This window comes from Electrona antarctica, assembly GCF_951216825.1.
Source record: "Electrona antarctica genome assembly, chromosome: 24".
NCBI classification, from domain to species: domain Eukaryota; kingdom Metazoa; phylum Chordata; class Actinopteri; order Myctophiformes; family Myctophidae; genus Electrona; species Electrona antarctica.
Genome location: NC_136803.1, coordinates 13,643,760 through 13,659,449, shown reverse-complemented (window position 1 = coordinate 13,659,449; position 15,690 = coordinate 13,643,760). Strand labels below are relative to the sequence as shown.

The window sequence follows — 15,690 nt, the reverse complement described above, 5'->3', positions numbered from 1 at the left end:
AATCTACCTTAATTGGTAGTCCATATAATTGGTCTTGATAATTGGTCCTCAATGATACAATGGCACCATTTCTTTCTACTCGGTCTGTGTCTCAGAGGAAGGGCTGTGGACAGTGGACACTTCAGAAACCCGCCTACCAGTGAAATTTTTCCATTAACTTGAGAACGGTGGCTTCCATTACAACATGCTAACGTTCCAGGAATAGAAAGCCTGACATTTCTTTTAGCTTAAATTCCCCATGGATGTCACTGGTAGGCGAGTTTCTGTCCTTCCATGAGACACACCATGTGTACACTCTTAGAGTTACAGGCCTGTAAGGGTCCATTTGGTTTCCGTGTGTACACTCTTAGAGTTACAGGCCTGTAAGGGTCCATTTGGTTCCGTGTGTACACTCTCAGAGTTACAGGCCTGTAAGGGTCCATTTGGTTCCGTGTGTACACTCAGAGTTACAGACCCGTAAGGGTCCATTTGGTTCCGTGTGTGCACTCTCAGAGTTACAGGCCTGTAAGGGTCCATTTGGTTCCGTGTGTACACTCAGAGTTACAGACCCGTAAGGGTCCATTTGGTTCCATGTGTACACTCTCAGAGTTACAGACCCGCAAGGGTCCAGTTGATTCCACGTGTACACTCTCAGAGTTACAGACCCACAAGGGTCCATTTGGTTCCATGTGTACACTCTCAGAGTTACAGACCCGCAAGGGTCCAGTTGGTTCCATGTGTACACTCTCAGAGTTACAGACCTGCAAGGGTCCATTTGGTTCCATGTGTACACTCTCAGAGTTACAGACCCGCAAGGGTCCATTTGGTTCCATGTGTTCACTCTCAGTTCTATCTGTGGTACCACGAAATGGCCATCACTGCTATGCCCTGTAAATGACTAAACGTCAGCTATGAGCAGACCGCCGCTAAGAGGATGTCTCTCTAGCCACAGACAAAAGAACCCCCCCCCCCCTCACACACACACACACACACACACACACACACACACATACACACACGTACATTAGCCTATGCACTGCTAGCACTGACTGTGTGCCTCCTATGGATCCTATACCGTACTGTACACAGCCCTCCTCCTCTGGGTTCTATAGGTGGTGTAAATGTAAAGCTAACTGCCGTCCGCTCGCAGCGTGCGTTCAATTAGCCTGTCACTGTCGATCACTGTCAACGTCGCTGCTGAGTGGGCGCCCGGCGAGCTAATGTTGCGTTCACACAAGAGGCATTATGCAAAGATGCAAGGCTGCAAGGATCACAGCATATTTGCTCACACGGTTGTTGATGTCATCAAGCGTGCGTCCGTCCTGATGTGTGGGAGGAGGGGGGAGAGAACAATCCAGCATCTCAGCTGCGTGCCCTTTTTGGACCTAGGCATTGGAAACAATGGAAATGGACTACAAAAAGACACCGCAACTTCCCAAGTTTTTGTCAGCCAGAACAGGGTGAAAAAAAGGCGTGGAGGGGGAATTAAACAAAATGACAGCTACAGTTGTAGCTTTGTAGCCATGCATCTGGAAGTTGAACAATCCATTTGTTTGATCTTTTGCACAGCAGCTACAAACGTCGGATGTATCTTTGTATTTGAAAATGAATGGTAGACTGTATCTTTGCATCTGCACGTGTGAACACAGCATTACACTACACCAGGCTACCGTACAAGCTTACAATGCAACGGCTTAGTTTTGGTTATTCGTTCGTTTAAGATGAAAGAGATATGTAATACATGCAAAGGTTAAAACCTCAATGCAATTTCTTCAGCGGGTGGCTGTATGACTACCAAAACATAATTTGATACGTTGTGCTAATTGTTAGTGAAACAGTGTGGATTAGGGACTGCAACTAACGATTATTTTCATAATCGGTTCATCGGCCGATTATTTAAACGATGAATCGATGAATCGGATTATGACACTTAATTGATTATTACCTTAAAAATATATTTTAGGTTATTTTAGACAGTTCTAACTAACAAAAAAGATAATTCATTCAAAAATACATTTGATTAGCTGCTGATTAGGCTGCTATTCAAATAAAAGACAAACAAAATTAAAATGAATTAAAGCAACTCATGGTGTCTTTAGGCTTATTCTGACTGCATACATTTGATTAAAGAATAGCTACACATGTGTCAGTCTAAAAGGAACAGTACTCTTCTTGTACTTGATACTATAATCATTGTGTCATTTTGCTTTGCAGTCGCTACTGTGCATGTGCATCAGATTGTAAGGGAAGAGCGATGGCTCACTCCTCTTTAGTTTAGTTACACTTAACAGTGGATTGGATAACTATGGTTAAGTGGGAAAACACCTATGATAAATTGCAAAAAACTCCAGTGATTAGTGCCGATTCGATTAATCGATTACTAAATTAGTTGACAACTAATTGAATAATCCATTCGATTACGATTCATCGATTCATCGTTGCAGCCCTAGTGTGGATGCTCCTTTCACAAATCACAGATTAAGAACATGGCCTAACTCTGTGCATGTGTGTCTGTGTGTGTGTGTGCTCGCGCGTGCGTGTGTTCAGGATGAAGAGGAGGAGATTAAGCTGGAGATCAACATGCTGAAGAAGTATTCTCACCACAGAAACATAGCCACCTACTATGGAGCCTTCATCAAGAAGAGTCCACCAGGACATGACGACCAGCTCTGGGTGAGTGTGTGAGTGTGAGTGTGAGTGTGAGTGTGAGTGTGAGTGTGTGTGTGTGTGTGTGTGTGTGTGTGTGTGTGTGTGTGTGTGTGTGTGTGTGAGAGTGAGAGTGAGTGAGAAAGGGAGAGCGAGCGAGCAAGCTGGGCCAGCTGTTCAGCACACTTCCAGGCTGCTGACAGCTGTAAAGACTGTAAAAGTCGTTTCATTTGGGAGCTGGGGTTATGGATCGAGTACTGTAATAACGAGGTGTGTGTGTGTGTGTGTGTGTGGTACAGCTGGTGATGGAGTTCTGCGGTGCTGGGTCCATCACAGACCTGGTGAAGAACACCAAGGGGAACCAGCTGAAAGAAGACTGGATCGCTTATATCTCCAGAGAAATACTCAGAGTAAGTCTCTTCTCTTCTCTTCTCTTCTCTTCTCTTCTCTTCTCTTCTCTTCTCTTCTCTTCTCTTCTCTTCTCTTCTCTTCTCTTCTCTTCTCTCCTGGACACCTACAGTATAGTACAAACTGGAAGCATTAAATTCTCTCTCTCTCTCTCTCTCTCTCTCTCTCTCTCTCTCTCTCTCTCTCTCTCTCTCTCTCTCTCTCTCTCTCTCTCTCTCTCTCTCTCATAGGGTCTAGCTCACTTGCACGCCCACCATGTGATCCATCGTGACATCAAAGGCCAGAACGTCCTGCTCACAGAGAACGCAGAAGTTAAACTGGGTAGGTGGTTCAACCGATCCCGGGCCGGGTCGTACCAAAGACAACAGAAATAGTACCCCATGCCTCCCCGGGCCGGGTCGTACCAAAGACAACAGAAATAGTACCCCATGCCTCCCCGGGCCGGGTCGTACCAAAGACAACAGAAATAGTACCCCATGCCTCCCCACAGTGTACATAGTACCCCATACCCCCACGCGGTGGTCCGGGCACCCATGGTTTGCGATTAGGGATGGGTATCGTTAGGATTTTTGTGAATCCGGTACCGATTCCGGTTCTGCTTATCGATTCCGGTTCTTAACGGTTCCCTATTTCGGTTCCAAAATGGTATAAAATAACTTAAATAAGAGGTCAAATGATTATTTAACAAAAAAGCTCAATGTCAATTTAAGACATATATAATGTATAATGAATAGTGTAACATCCTCTCCTTTATTGAGCCATTTGTGGATAATATAGTGATTATTTTAAATATAATATATCTATTCTGTATTTACCCAGGGCAGTGTTGTAGGCGACTTCTCTTACTACTAACTACTGACAATAACAAATAAAAGCATGTCTGAGATCTGAGAGCAACACACACGCACACACGCACGCACGCACGCACGCAAGCCCACAGCGCGTCGCTGATGCAACGCGGTGTGGGCTTGTAGATCAGCTCTGTTCCCTGCGCCGCTGCGCGTCTATTAAAAGGGTAGAAAATAAATAAAAGGCGTGTGACTGCGTGTCTGTGGGAACCGATAGAGAGAACCCGAAATTGAATTATTGTAATGGGTACCCGGTACCCAAGCACGTTCAGTTCGGTACATACTTGGTCCCGAGGTTCGGGACCCACCCCTATTTGCGACGCAAAACCTTGCTAACGTCGCGTCTCTGGGCGGTTCCTCTCTCTCTTTCATTCTCTTTCCAGTGGACTTTGGCGTGAGCGCCCAGCTGGACCGCACCGTGGGCCGGAGGAACACCTTCATCGGGACGCCCTACTGGATGGCTCCCGAGGTCATCGCCTGCGACGAGAACCCCGACGCCACGTATGACTACAGAGTAAGACATCATGTTTATTAGCCCACTAAGACCTGGAACGCATCTGTGTCACCTTAGTGTCACCTTAGCTTTTTACCACTTTAACCCATTTTCACCTGAGATCAGATTCTAAAAATGTCTTCTACATCCTGACAGTTTTCTGAAAAAGCTATGTTTCTATGTCAGTCGTTCTTCCATTTTTCAAAAATAGCAGACCTACAAGCTTGTAGCACGCCACTCGGTGGCGCGCTATGAGCTTGTAGATCTGCTTTAGATCTGCTTTTAAGTTTAACAGTTTCTTTAATATTATTTTATTGGTAAAAAGGTCAATTGCCTGTTAGGAATGTACTGTATTTGAAGGCCCTAGTAAAAGATACTGGTTCTGTTCAGAATTTATTGTCTCCTGTCTTTCCACAAAATAATATAAAATGCTCGATAGTGGGCTCGATAAGAACCCGGCTCGATAAGCCTGATCTATAAGGTGATCGTTATCAATACAAATTAACGAGCTCCATCCCTACTCTTACCCTAGGTTGGTGTTGGCAAAAGGGCCTTTCTGTGTGGAGTTTGCATGCTCTCCCCGTGTCCCCTAGCGTAGGTACCCTCACAAAAAAACATGCAGTAATCCTGGTCTCTCTAAACTGCCTCCACCTGGTCAGTCTGATGGAGGGGTTAAGGAACTAGTTGGAATAACGTGTTCCTTCCACACGCTACGTCCAACCAGGGAAACTGCCCCCCCTGTCAGGTTAAAATAAGCGGACTCCTCATGCATAGATGGAAGCATGAGGTCAGTGCTCTCCCCAGGTTGGCAGAGGGAGTGTAGCGCCCATGATTACACTAGATAATAGACACTGGGTGAAAAAATGGGTTATAAAAAAAAAGAACCCTGATGCTACGTACGATGCTACGTACGATACTACAGAGTAAGATCTCATGCATGCACAGTCGGATGCACAATGCTTCTGTTTAGTAGCTGTGATGAAGGCTTGGTTTGTTGGTCACTCTATTAAGCAGTCAAACAGTGTCTGTCAGTGTGCGTGTGCACGTGTGCGTGTGTACTAGTATTAGTATGCTTGTGATGCTTTGTGAGGACTATTGTCTTGGTTCTCACAACATAAATTGTTGTTTTATAGTTAAAACAAAGATTTTATTTATATATATATATATATATATATATATAGTATATAAAATGATATTTATAATACTCAAGTAAAGTTCCAATACCTCCAAATTGTACTTAAGTACAGTACTTTCCACCACTGTGTGTGTGTGTGTCTGTGAGTGATTCTGACCGAAGGCTCTCCTCTCCTCTCATCTTGCAGAGTGATTTATGGTCTACTGGGATCACAGCCATCGAGATGGCTGAAGGAGCCCCACGTGAGTGCCTCTCTTCTCCTCTAGTGTGCAACAGGGTTTTCTCACTCGACAGTAAACACACCAACATACAGTATAAGTGTATGCAGGGTATCTGCAGTCTGCACATTTATAAAGTTAGAATTTAATGGCTTTTAACCCATTTTGACCTGAGATCAGATTCTAAAAATGTCTTCTACATCCTGACAGTTTTCTGAAAAAGCTATGTTTCTACGTCAGTGGTTCTTCGATTTTTCAAAAATAGCAGACCTACAAGCTCGTAGCGCGCCACTCGGTGGCGCGCTATGCGTTATTATGCGCATTTGTTATTGTGTTTGTGTCATGTCGCCGTCGTCAGCAGAGCAGCACCAGAGAGACGCGCTATGTTGCCACGAATCCCCCCCCCCCCCCCCAACTCTAGATTTATTATAATGATATGAAGTGACTTGCCATAAACCATCCATTAACTCCCCATTCATCCAATTTGCATCTGCTTGAATTAAACAACATTAAACTCACCAACATTGCAGCTGTAGGGAAAGCTTGAATATCCACTTTCAAACTGCAAAGCTTTTGTTTCATAAAAATCCACCGAATCTTTTTCCCACTCAGCTCTGCACTTAGTTTTTCTTCTTTTTTAGTTCTATCTCACTACTAGAACTTTCTGACTCTGAGGTAGATAAGATTTTTGGCTGTCAACAGCATCCATTTGTTTTTTCAATGTTGTGGACCCGGAGCGTGGTGAAATAGTTGCTAAGATACGATACTGCATAGTGATTGGCTCTGCTGCATGCCTATGAAGAGTACTGACCAATGAGCTGAGCCTAGCGCCCTTCCAGACACCAGGTTCCAGTGTCTTGCTTTCCTGTTCCTATAGCTCAGTCGGCTGCCCCTTCTTATTACTGCATGGGAGCGAGTGACTGAGAATCACCATAACGCGCTGTCATTTTTCCACGAGACAAAAATACGGGATTAAGTGCGTCCCGTATCGGTTCATTACGGGACAGGTCTTTTAGTTGCCAAATACGGTACGATCGTATCTTAGCAACTATTTCACCACGCTCCGGTCCACAACATTGAAAAAACAAATGGATGCTGTTGACAGCCAAAAATCTTATCTACCTCAGAGTCAGAAAGTTCTAGTAGTGAGATAGAACTAAAAAAGAAGAAAAACTAAGTGCAGAGCTGAGTGGGAAAAAGATTCGGTGGATTTTTATGAAACAAAAGCTTTGCAGTTTGAAAGTGGATATTCAAGCTTTCCCTACAGCTGCAATGTTGGTGAGTTTAATGTTGTTTAATACAAGCAGATGCAAATTGGATGAATGGGGAGTTAATGGATGGTTTATGGCAAGTCACGTCATATCATTATAATAAATCTAGAGTTGGGGGGGGGGGGGATTCGTGGCAACATAGCGCGTCTCTCTGGTGCTGCTCTGCTGACAACGGCGACATGACACAAACACAATAACAAATGCGCATGTGGGGGTGCGGTCAACGAAGGTTTTAGGTGGAACAAATCGCAGTGTCCGTGACGGCTGTGTTTTGGGGCTGGTCTAGCTGCAGTGTGAGGAGACAATGTAGTCCGGTAGCAATACGGAAGAGTGTCTCTGACGTCAGAGCCATCCGTTAATCTAAAATATCTAAACCCAGAGATTACAGAAAAAATAACGTACGTACGTACGTGTTGTGGTATGTTTAACTTTTATCTGTGATTTATTCCAGCTCTCTGTGACATGCACCCCATGCGTGCACTCTTCCTCATTCCAAGGAACCCTCCCCCAAGGCTCAAGTCTAAAAAATGGTGAGTCAGTCACTGTGTGTGTGTGTGTGTGTGTGTGTGTGTGTGTGTGTGTGTGTGTGTGTGTGTGTGTGTGTGTGTGTGTGTGTGTGCGTGTGCGTGTGTGTGCGCCCTGCTCTTTTAAACCCTAACAGTTATTGACACAACGTGAAGTTAGTCTGCCATTGGTTTTATAGTTTTAACCCTTGCAATCGGCGGCAAAGTGTCTGTGTCATTTTAGCTGCCGGTAGATTATAGGAACATACGCTTTTCAGAAAACTCTTGGGATTTAGAACAGTGGTTTTAGAACTGCAGTTCTCAAAAATAGCAGATCTACAAGCTCACAGCGTGGCACTTACTGTAGTGCTGCGATGCAAGCCTGTACTGTACATCTGTTATTTGTGAACATTGTAGAAAGATCTTGAAAGTGATTTTTAACACAAATCTTCTTTTCTTCAGGGCAAGTTCTTGGCACGGAAAAGTTTGAGAACTACTAATTTAGAAGACGTTTGTAGAATCTGGTCTAAATGTGTTAACCCATTTAGGCCTGACCTCAACATTTAAAAAAAAAAAATCTTCTAAATCCTCCAGTTTTCTGAAATAAATATTTTCACGATTTTTCAAAAATAGCAGACCTACAAGCTCGTAGCGCGCCACTCGGTGGCGCGCTATGAGCTTGTAGATCTGCTATTTTTTAATAGCTAAATTATAACAATGTTTAAAACACCAAAAGGGGTTCCCGCCCAAAATGGGTTAACTCATTGACTGCCATAGTTAAAACATTGTGCCCTTGCCAGCGATTCAGAGCGTTGTCACTAACCCTCAAAATCATAGAATATTATTCTTCACAATGATCCACACGTCGCAGTAGAGTCTGGGAAAGGAAAACTGCCATGTCATTAATTGCAGCTGCACCTGAGCTTAGAACATGTTTTTATGTACGACGACGGCCTGTTTTCTAAGCAACACTCCTCGGGTGACTTCTTCTCAGCCTGGCCTTGCGTCGTGTCCCTCTGTTGTGAATTAGTTTTCGTCCGCACACGCTGCATTTCAGAGGTTTCGTGGTGGTGGTGTTTACACCGTGAAAATGCTGCACGGTCGGCTGTACGTCGCCCCAGATGTCCAAAACTCAATTTGGGGGTGGAAAAACAATCTCTCTCTCTCTCTCTCTCTCTCTCTCTCTCTCTCCCCCACCCCCCCCCCCTCCCCCATCAGTTACATTCATAGGGTGAACAGTAAAACAAAAAAAATAATCAATCGGCTACAACAGCAACAGATCATTCTTCTATTACTAAAGCATACTAAAGCAGTGAGTACCTCCACATATCTTTTTAGACATCTCCCTTTGTGTTAACTTCTATCTCCTTTCCTGTGGCCTCGTCTCGCTGTCCAGGTCCAAGAAGTTCTTCAGCTTCATCGAGGGCTGTCTGGTGAAGAACTACACGGCGCGTCCCCCCACCGACCAGCTGCTCAAACACCCCTTCATCAGAGACCAGCCCAACGAGAGGCAGGTGCGCATCCAGCTCAAAGACCACATCGACCGCACCAAGAAGAAGAGGGGAGAGAAGGGTGGGTCCACCGTACCTCTCTCTGTCTGTCTCTGTCCACCTTACCTCTGTCTGTCGCTGTTCACCTTATCTCTGTCTGTTTCTGTTCACCTTATCTCTGTCTGTCTCTGTTCACCTTATCTCTGTCTGTCTCTGTTCACCTTATCTCTGTCTCCACCTTATCTCTGTCTGTCTCTGTCTCCACCTTATCTGTCTGTCTGTCTCTGTCCACCTTACCTCTGTCTGTCGCTGTTCACCTTATCTCTGTCTGTTTCTGTTCACCTTATCTCTTTCTGTCTCTGTTCACCTTATCTCTGTCTGTCTCTGTTCACCTTATCTCTGTCTCCACCTTATCTCTGTCTCCACCTTATCTCTGTCTGTCTCTGTCCACCTTATCTCTGTCTGTCTCTGTCTCCACCTTATCTCTGTCTGTCTCTGTCCACCATATCTCGGTCTGTCGCTGTCCATCTTATCTCTGTCTGTCTCTGTCCATCTTATCTCTGAGATGAGATGAGATGTACTTTATTATCCCCGCAGGGAAATTGATACGTTACAGCAGCAAAATGTAAAAAATAAACAACAGACAAACAGAAAAACACATTGGACTGACTCTGTCTGTCTATTCCATAGGGAACAGGAATAGGAATAGGGCCTATTCCACCAAAATAACATTGGTTCCAGAACTGGTTCCGTTCTAGATGAGTGGAACCTTGGTGCTTTCAGTGAACCGGCCGGCTTTTCTTTTTTTTTTTTTAAGTTCCGAACCATCTTTTAGGGTTCTGAACCAATTAATGTTCAGTGGCAACACTCTGAATAGTGTTGTTATTATTTACAGATGAAACGGAATATGAATACAGTGGCAGTGAGGAAGAGGAGGAGGACCTACCGGAACAGGAAGGAGAACCCAGGTACTGTCTACCTTTTTATTTAATTAATTTATGTCTAAAAATACACTTTTTGGCCAAAATGTAAAATAGTCCGCCGGATGGAAGGCATCTTTTAGTTACTCCCCTGCGTCCTCTATAGCAGTGGGGTCCGGGGACCCCCAGGGGTCCTTGAGGGAGTCCCCTGCGTCCTCTATAGCAGTGGGGTCCGGGGACCCCCAGGGGTCCTTGAGGGAGTCCCCTGCGTCCTCTATAGCAGTGGGGTCCGGGGACCCCCAGGGGTCCTTGAGGGAGTCCCCTGCGTCCTCTATAGCAGTGGGGTCCGGGGACCCCCAGGGGTCCTTGAGGGAGTCCCCAGCTAAATGATAGTTTGTAACCAAATGGACCCTTATGCGTCTGTAACTCTGAGAGTGTACAAATGGGTCCATTTGGTTCCATTTATTTTGTACACTCCCAGAGTTAAATTAACATTGATTTTACAATATAAATTGGGGGTCCCAGAGATAGAAATGCCATTAAATGGGGGTCCGTATAGACTAATGCATGTCAAACCGGGGCTCCTTGACATGAACAAGTTTGGGCACTACTGCTCTATAGATCTGGGCAATGGATTATATAAGATAAGACTTGAGTCGACGCATAGCAATTGAACAAAACACAAATGAGCATATTAACCCATTCTGGGCGGGAACCCCTTTTGGTGTAAGCATTATGTTATGCTTTAGCTATTGAAAAATAGCAGATCTACAAGCTCATAGCGCGCCACCGAGTGGCGCGCTACGAGCTTGTAGGTCTGCTATTTTTGAAAAATCGAAGAACGACTGACATAGAAACATAGCTTTTTCAGAAAACTGTCAGGATTTAGAAGACATTTATAGAATCGTTCCCAGGTCAAAATGGGTTAACCATTGTTAATCCGGTGGACATTATAATACTCCGTATCCAACGGTCAATATTACAATCCGTTGTGTTCAGCTCCATAGTGAACGTCCCTGTTGTGTTCAGCTCCATAGTGAACGTCCCTGTTGTGTTCAGCTCCATAGTGAACGTCCCTGTTGTGTTCAGCTCCATAGTGAACGTCCCTGTGTGTTCAGCTCCATAGTGAACGTCCCTGTTGTGTTCAGCTCCATAGTGAACGTCCCTAATCCGTTGTGTTCAGCTCCATAGTGAACGTCCCTGTTGTGTTCAGCTCCATAGTGAACGTCCCTAATCCGTTGTGTTCAGCTCCATAGTGAACGTCCCTAATCCGTTGTGTTCAGCTCCATAGTGAACGTCCCTGTACGTTGTGTTCAGCTCCATAGTGAACGTCCCTGTACGTTGTGTTCAGCTCCATAGTGAACGTCCCTAATCCGTTGTGTTCAGCTCCATAGTGAACGTCCCTGTTGTGTTCAGCTCCATAGTGAACGTCCCTAATCCGTTGTGTTCAGCTCCATAGTGAACGTCCCTGTTGTGTTCAGCTCCATAGTGAACGTCCCTGTACGTTGTGTTCAGCTCCATAGTGAACGTCCCTAATCCGTTGTGTTCAGCTCCATAGTGAACGTCCCTGTTGTGTTCAGCTCCATAGTGAACGTCCCTAATCCGTTGTGTTCAGCTCCATAGTGAACGTCCCTGTTGTGTTCAGCTCCATAGTGAACGTCCCTGTACGTTGTGTTCAGCTCCATAGTGAACGTCCCTAATCCGTTGTGTTCAGCTCCATAGTGAACGTCCCTGTTGTGTTCAGCTCCATAGTGAACGTCCCTGTACGTTGTGTTCAGCTCCATAGTGAACGTCCCTGTTGTGTTCAGCTCCATAGTGAACGTCCCTGTTGTGTTCAGCTCCATAGTGAACGTCCCTGTTGTGTTCAGCTCCATAGTGAACGTCCCTGTGTTGTGTTCAGCTCCATAGTGAACGTCCCTGTTGTGTTCAGCTCCATAGTGAACGTCCCTGTGTTGTGTTCAGCTCCATAGTGAACGTCCCTGTTGTGTTCAGCTCCATAGTGAACGTCCCTGTGTTGTGTTCAGCTCCATAGTGAACGTCCCTGTTGTGTTCAGCTCCATAGTGAACGTCCCTGTGTTGTGTTCAGCTCCATAGTGAACGTCCCTGTTGTGTTCAGCTCCATAGTGAACGTCCCTGTTGTGTTCAGCTCCATAGTGAACGTCCCTGTTGTGTTCAGCTCCATAGTGAACGTCCCTGGGGAGTCCACGCTGCGTCGGGACTTCATCCGCCTGCAGCAGGAGAACAAGGAGCGGTCGGAGGCGCTGAGACGCCAACAGCTCCTGCAGGAGCAGCAGCTCCGCGAGCAGGAGGAGTACAAGCGCCAACTACTGGCCGAGAGGCAGAAGCGCATCGAGCAGCAGAAGGAGCAGAGGAGGCGCCTGGAGGAGGTGTGTGTTGTGTTTGTGTGTTGTGTGTGCACGTGCGCCAGACAGACAGAAAGAGAGAGCGCACGTATTGGGGTCAAACCCAACGCCCTCTCCCCAAGGCGTGGCCCGGCTCATATACCTGAGTAAAAGTTCACTTTGAGGTGCATCCAACACTTCCATTTCCGTCTTACCGTTACGCCGCTAGGGGCAGTTGAACATTATTTTTTCGGGTACTAGTTTTTATTTTTGTTATGCATACGTGAAACCAGCAGGCCGGTAGTGTTGGGTTCAGGCAGAATTTGAGAACTCTTCTCTCTCTAACAGTATCAGCGCGAGCGTGAGATGTCCGTAATGTTATAGAAACTCTCTCTAGTCTGTGTGTCCAACAGCAACAGCACAAGGAGCGTGAGATGTCAGTAATTTTATAGAAACTCTCTCTCTCTCTCTCTGTGTCCAACAGCAACAGCACAGGAAGCGTGAGATGTCAGTAATTTTATAGAAACTCTCTCTCTCTCTCTCTGTGTCCAACAACGCAGGGAGCGTGAGATGTCAGTAATGTTATAGAAACTCTCTCTCTCTCTCTGTGTCCAACAACGCAGGGAGCGTGAGATGTCAGTAATGTTATAGAAACTCTCTCTCTCTCTCTCTCTCTGTGTCCAACAACGCAGGGAGCGTGAGATGTCAGTAATGTTATAGAAACTCTCTCTCTCTCTCTCTCTGTGTCCAACAACGCAGGGAGCGTGAGATGTCAGTAATGTTATAGAAACTCTCTCTCTCTCTCTCTCTGTGTCCAACAACGCAGGGAGCGTGAGATGTCAGTAATGTTATAGAAACTCTCTCTCTCTCTCTCTGTGTCCAACAACGCAGGGAGCGTGAGATGTCAGTAATTTTATAGAAACTCTCTCTCTGTGTCCAACAGCACAGGGAGCGTGAGATGTCAGTAATGTTATAGAAACTCTCTCTCTCTCTCTCTCTGTCCAACAACGCAGGGAGCGTGAGATGTCAGTAATGTTATAGAAACTCTCTCTCTCTCTCTCTCTCTGTGTCCAACAGCACAGGGAGCGTGAGATGTCAGTAATGTTATAGAAACTCTCTCTCTCTCTGTGTGTCCAACAGCAACAGCGCAGGGAGCGTGAGATGCGCAGGCAGCAGGAGCGCGAGCAGCGGCGTCGGGAGCAGGACGAGAAGCGACGCGTGGAGGAGATGGACCGCAGGCGCAAGGAGGAAGAGGAGCGGCGAAGAGCCGACGACGAGAAGAGGAGGAACGACCGGGAGCAGGTACGGTACACAGCTCACGTGTTTGTGGGTGTGTGTGCGTGCGTGCGTGCGTGCACACGTGAATTTTCCCATTCTGAGATGGTTGTGAACAGGTTTATATATTGGACACTTAACCCCTAACAGCTCCCCCCCCTGTGTGCACATCAGAGCCACCTAAGCAAAACGAATACAAGCAAATACAGATTAAAACTTTAATGTATCTGTCATTGCTTCCGTCAGGAGTGGAGTCAATCAATCAGTGAATAAAAACATGTCTACACAACTATTTTGGATGGCTGAATGTCAAAGCCTCTGTTGTCACTGTGTGAGTCCACCATGGTAAACCTGTCTCCAGTTTGACAGCAAACCGGCGAGGCGAAAAACAAACATTCCCAGTCCTGGGAACGTTTTCAGAGTCTTCCTGCCAATCACAGCTTTCTTTGACTTGATTGACAGGAGTACATCCGTCGTCAGCTGGAGGAGGAACAGAGACATCTGGAGATCCTTCAGCAACAACTGCTTCATGAGCAGGCCATGTTACTGGTGAGACGCACGCACGCACGCACGCACGCACGCACGCACGCACGCACGCACGCACGCACGCACGCACGCACGCACGCACGCACGCACGCACGCACGCACGCACGCACGCACGCACGCACGCACGCACGCACGCACGCACGCACGCACGCACGCACGCACGCACGCACGATCAGGTGTTTTGTGGGTTTGTGTAGAGAAACCCATGAAAGACCTTTCCCCCGGCAGGCAGCATTTGTTTTGGAACGGTACTTCCTTGATTTTGTTTTCGCGAAGAATTCTGGGAATCTAGAATCTAACAGAGCTTGCTTGGACATAAAAGAGGTGTCGATAAAAAGCCTCTCTCTCTCTCTCTCCCCCCCCCCCCCCCCCCTCTCTCTCCTGTGGGGGTCTCAGTACAAATCCTACAGAGTGGGGTTGACAACCTACTCTTCGTTTCAGGAGAGAGCAGCCAATGTTTCTTTGATTTAATCCACGGTGACACCAATGCTACTTTCACCATTTGTTTTTCTTCCATAAACCGTACCATGTTTATTCGTCCTGAAACATAACCCATTGTGTTATTTTTGTCCAAAGAAACTTGCCTGTTTATTACATTTTTTGTCCCACAGAAAGTAACATATACATTGTGTTCCTTAAAAGAACCTTTGTGTGTTTATGACTGCAGGATTGCTGTTAACAAAAAGTCATGTTTTAAAAGACATATATTTTGGTCTCAAAGAACCCATCAGGAAATGTTCAGACGGAGCGTTTTCTTTACAGGTCGGGGAGGTCTGAGTCTGCGTGTGTGTGCGCACGTGTGCGTGTGTGTGCACGTGTGCGTGCGTGTGTCAGTCATCACATTGTCTTGCCTGGTCTGCGTTTCATTACGTTTTGCAATAGTTGTGTAAACTCAGCATATTTGATTGTTCTTTTTTTTTTGAGTGCCAAGTTCATTAGCTTCAGAGGACCGTACCCGTGGTTTAGCATGTTTAGCCCATTGATTGAGTTACAACATGCTTGGAGACGCATTGCCACAACTGTTTGTGTGCCTTTCTATTTTCTGCTTTTTCTGTCACAAAGGGGAATAGATCTGTGTTAATTTTGGCAACTCAAACTACGACGACAAAATGTTCTCCGACCACCCTTTTTCACTGCCAAAGAGTAAATGGAACCGTCTCTCAAAAGAATAGAATTATAATAGCATAGTCGCGCCCTAATGTGAATGCACCTCAACAACCAGGAAATGCATAGCGAAGAGAATTTATTCATAATCTATGTAATCCACGTGTGTAAAACAACGTGTCTTCGTTGCAGTGTTTGTGGAGACGTGCTTAAAAACATTTCCATTTCCATTTGACAAAGCAGACAGACTGGCTTTGGTGAGACTAAAGGTAGGTGGGGACAAAGTCCAAACCAGTATATCGTTTCGGTCGGGTGGAAACCTCATTATGGCCAAAACTGTTACTTTTCAGGATTCAAATTGAAAAACAAAAGTAGCAGCTAGATCGACAAGAGATGAGCTACTTGTAGATCTGCTACTTTTGATGCTTTTTTGTAAGTATGTAGGGCTTTTTTTTTTTACACAAAACGAAATATGGAGATAAGAGGTTTCTGCCCAGCAGCAACAACAGATA

General features: G+C 45.8%; 1 protein-coding gene across 1 annotated transcript in view; it reads left to right on the top strand.

Moving 5' to 3' along the window:
* Positions 1 to 15,690, top strand: part of LOC306917503 (mitogen-activated protein kinase kinase kinase kinase 4-like) — a 62,698-nt gene that overhangs the window by 22,315 nt on the left and 24,693 nt on the right. The window contains exons 4-14 of the mRNA XM_079495766.1: positions 2,527 to 2,652; positions 2,925 to 3,035; positions 3,264 to 3,354; positions 4,265 to 4,395; positions 5,697 to 5,751; positions 7,450 to 7,528; positions 8,898 to 9,073; positions 9,887 to 9,959; positions 12,088 to 12,298; positions 13,394 to 13,555; positions 13,991 to 14,077. Coding sequence (XP_079351892.1) covers positions 2,527 to 2,652; positions 2,925 to 3,035; positions 3,264 to 3,354; positions 4,265 to 4,395; positions 5,697 to 5,751; positions 7,450 to 7,528; positions 8,898 to 9,073; positions 9,887 to 9,959; positions 12,088 to 12,298; positions 13,394 to 13,555; positions 13,991 to 14,077 — 1,302 coding nt within the window. The remainder of the gene's footprint in view (positions 1 to 2,526; positions 2,653 to 2,924; positions 3,036 to 3,263; positions 3,355 to 4,264; positions 4,396 to 5,696; positions 5,752 to 7,449; positions 7,529 to 8,897; positions 9,074 to 9,886; positions 9,960 to 12,087; positions 12,299 to 13,393; positions 13,556 to 13,990; positions 14,078 to 15,690) is intronic.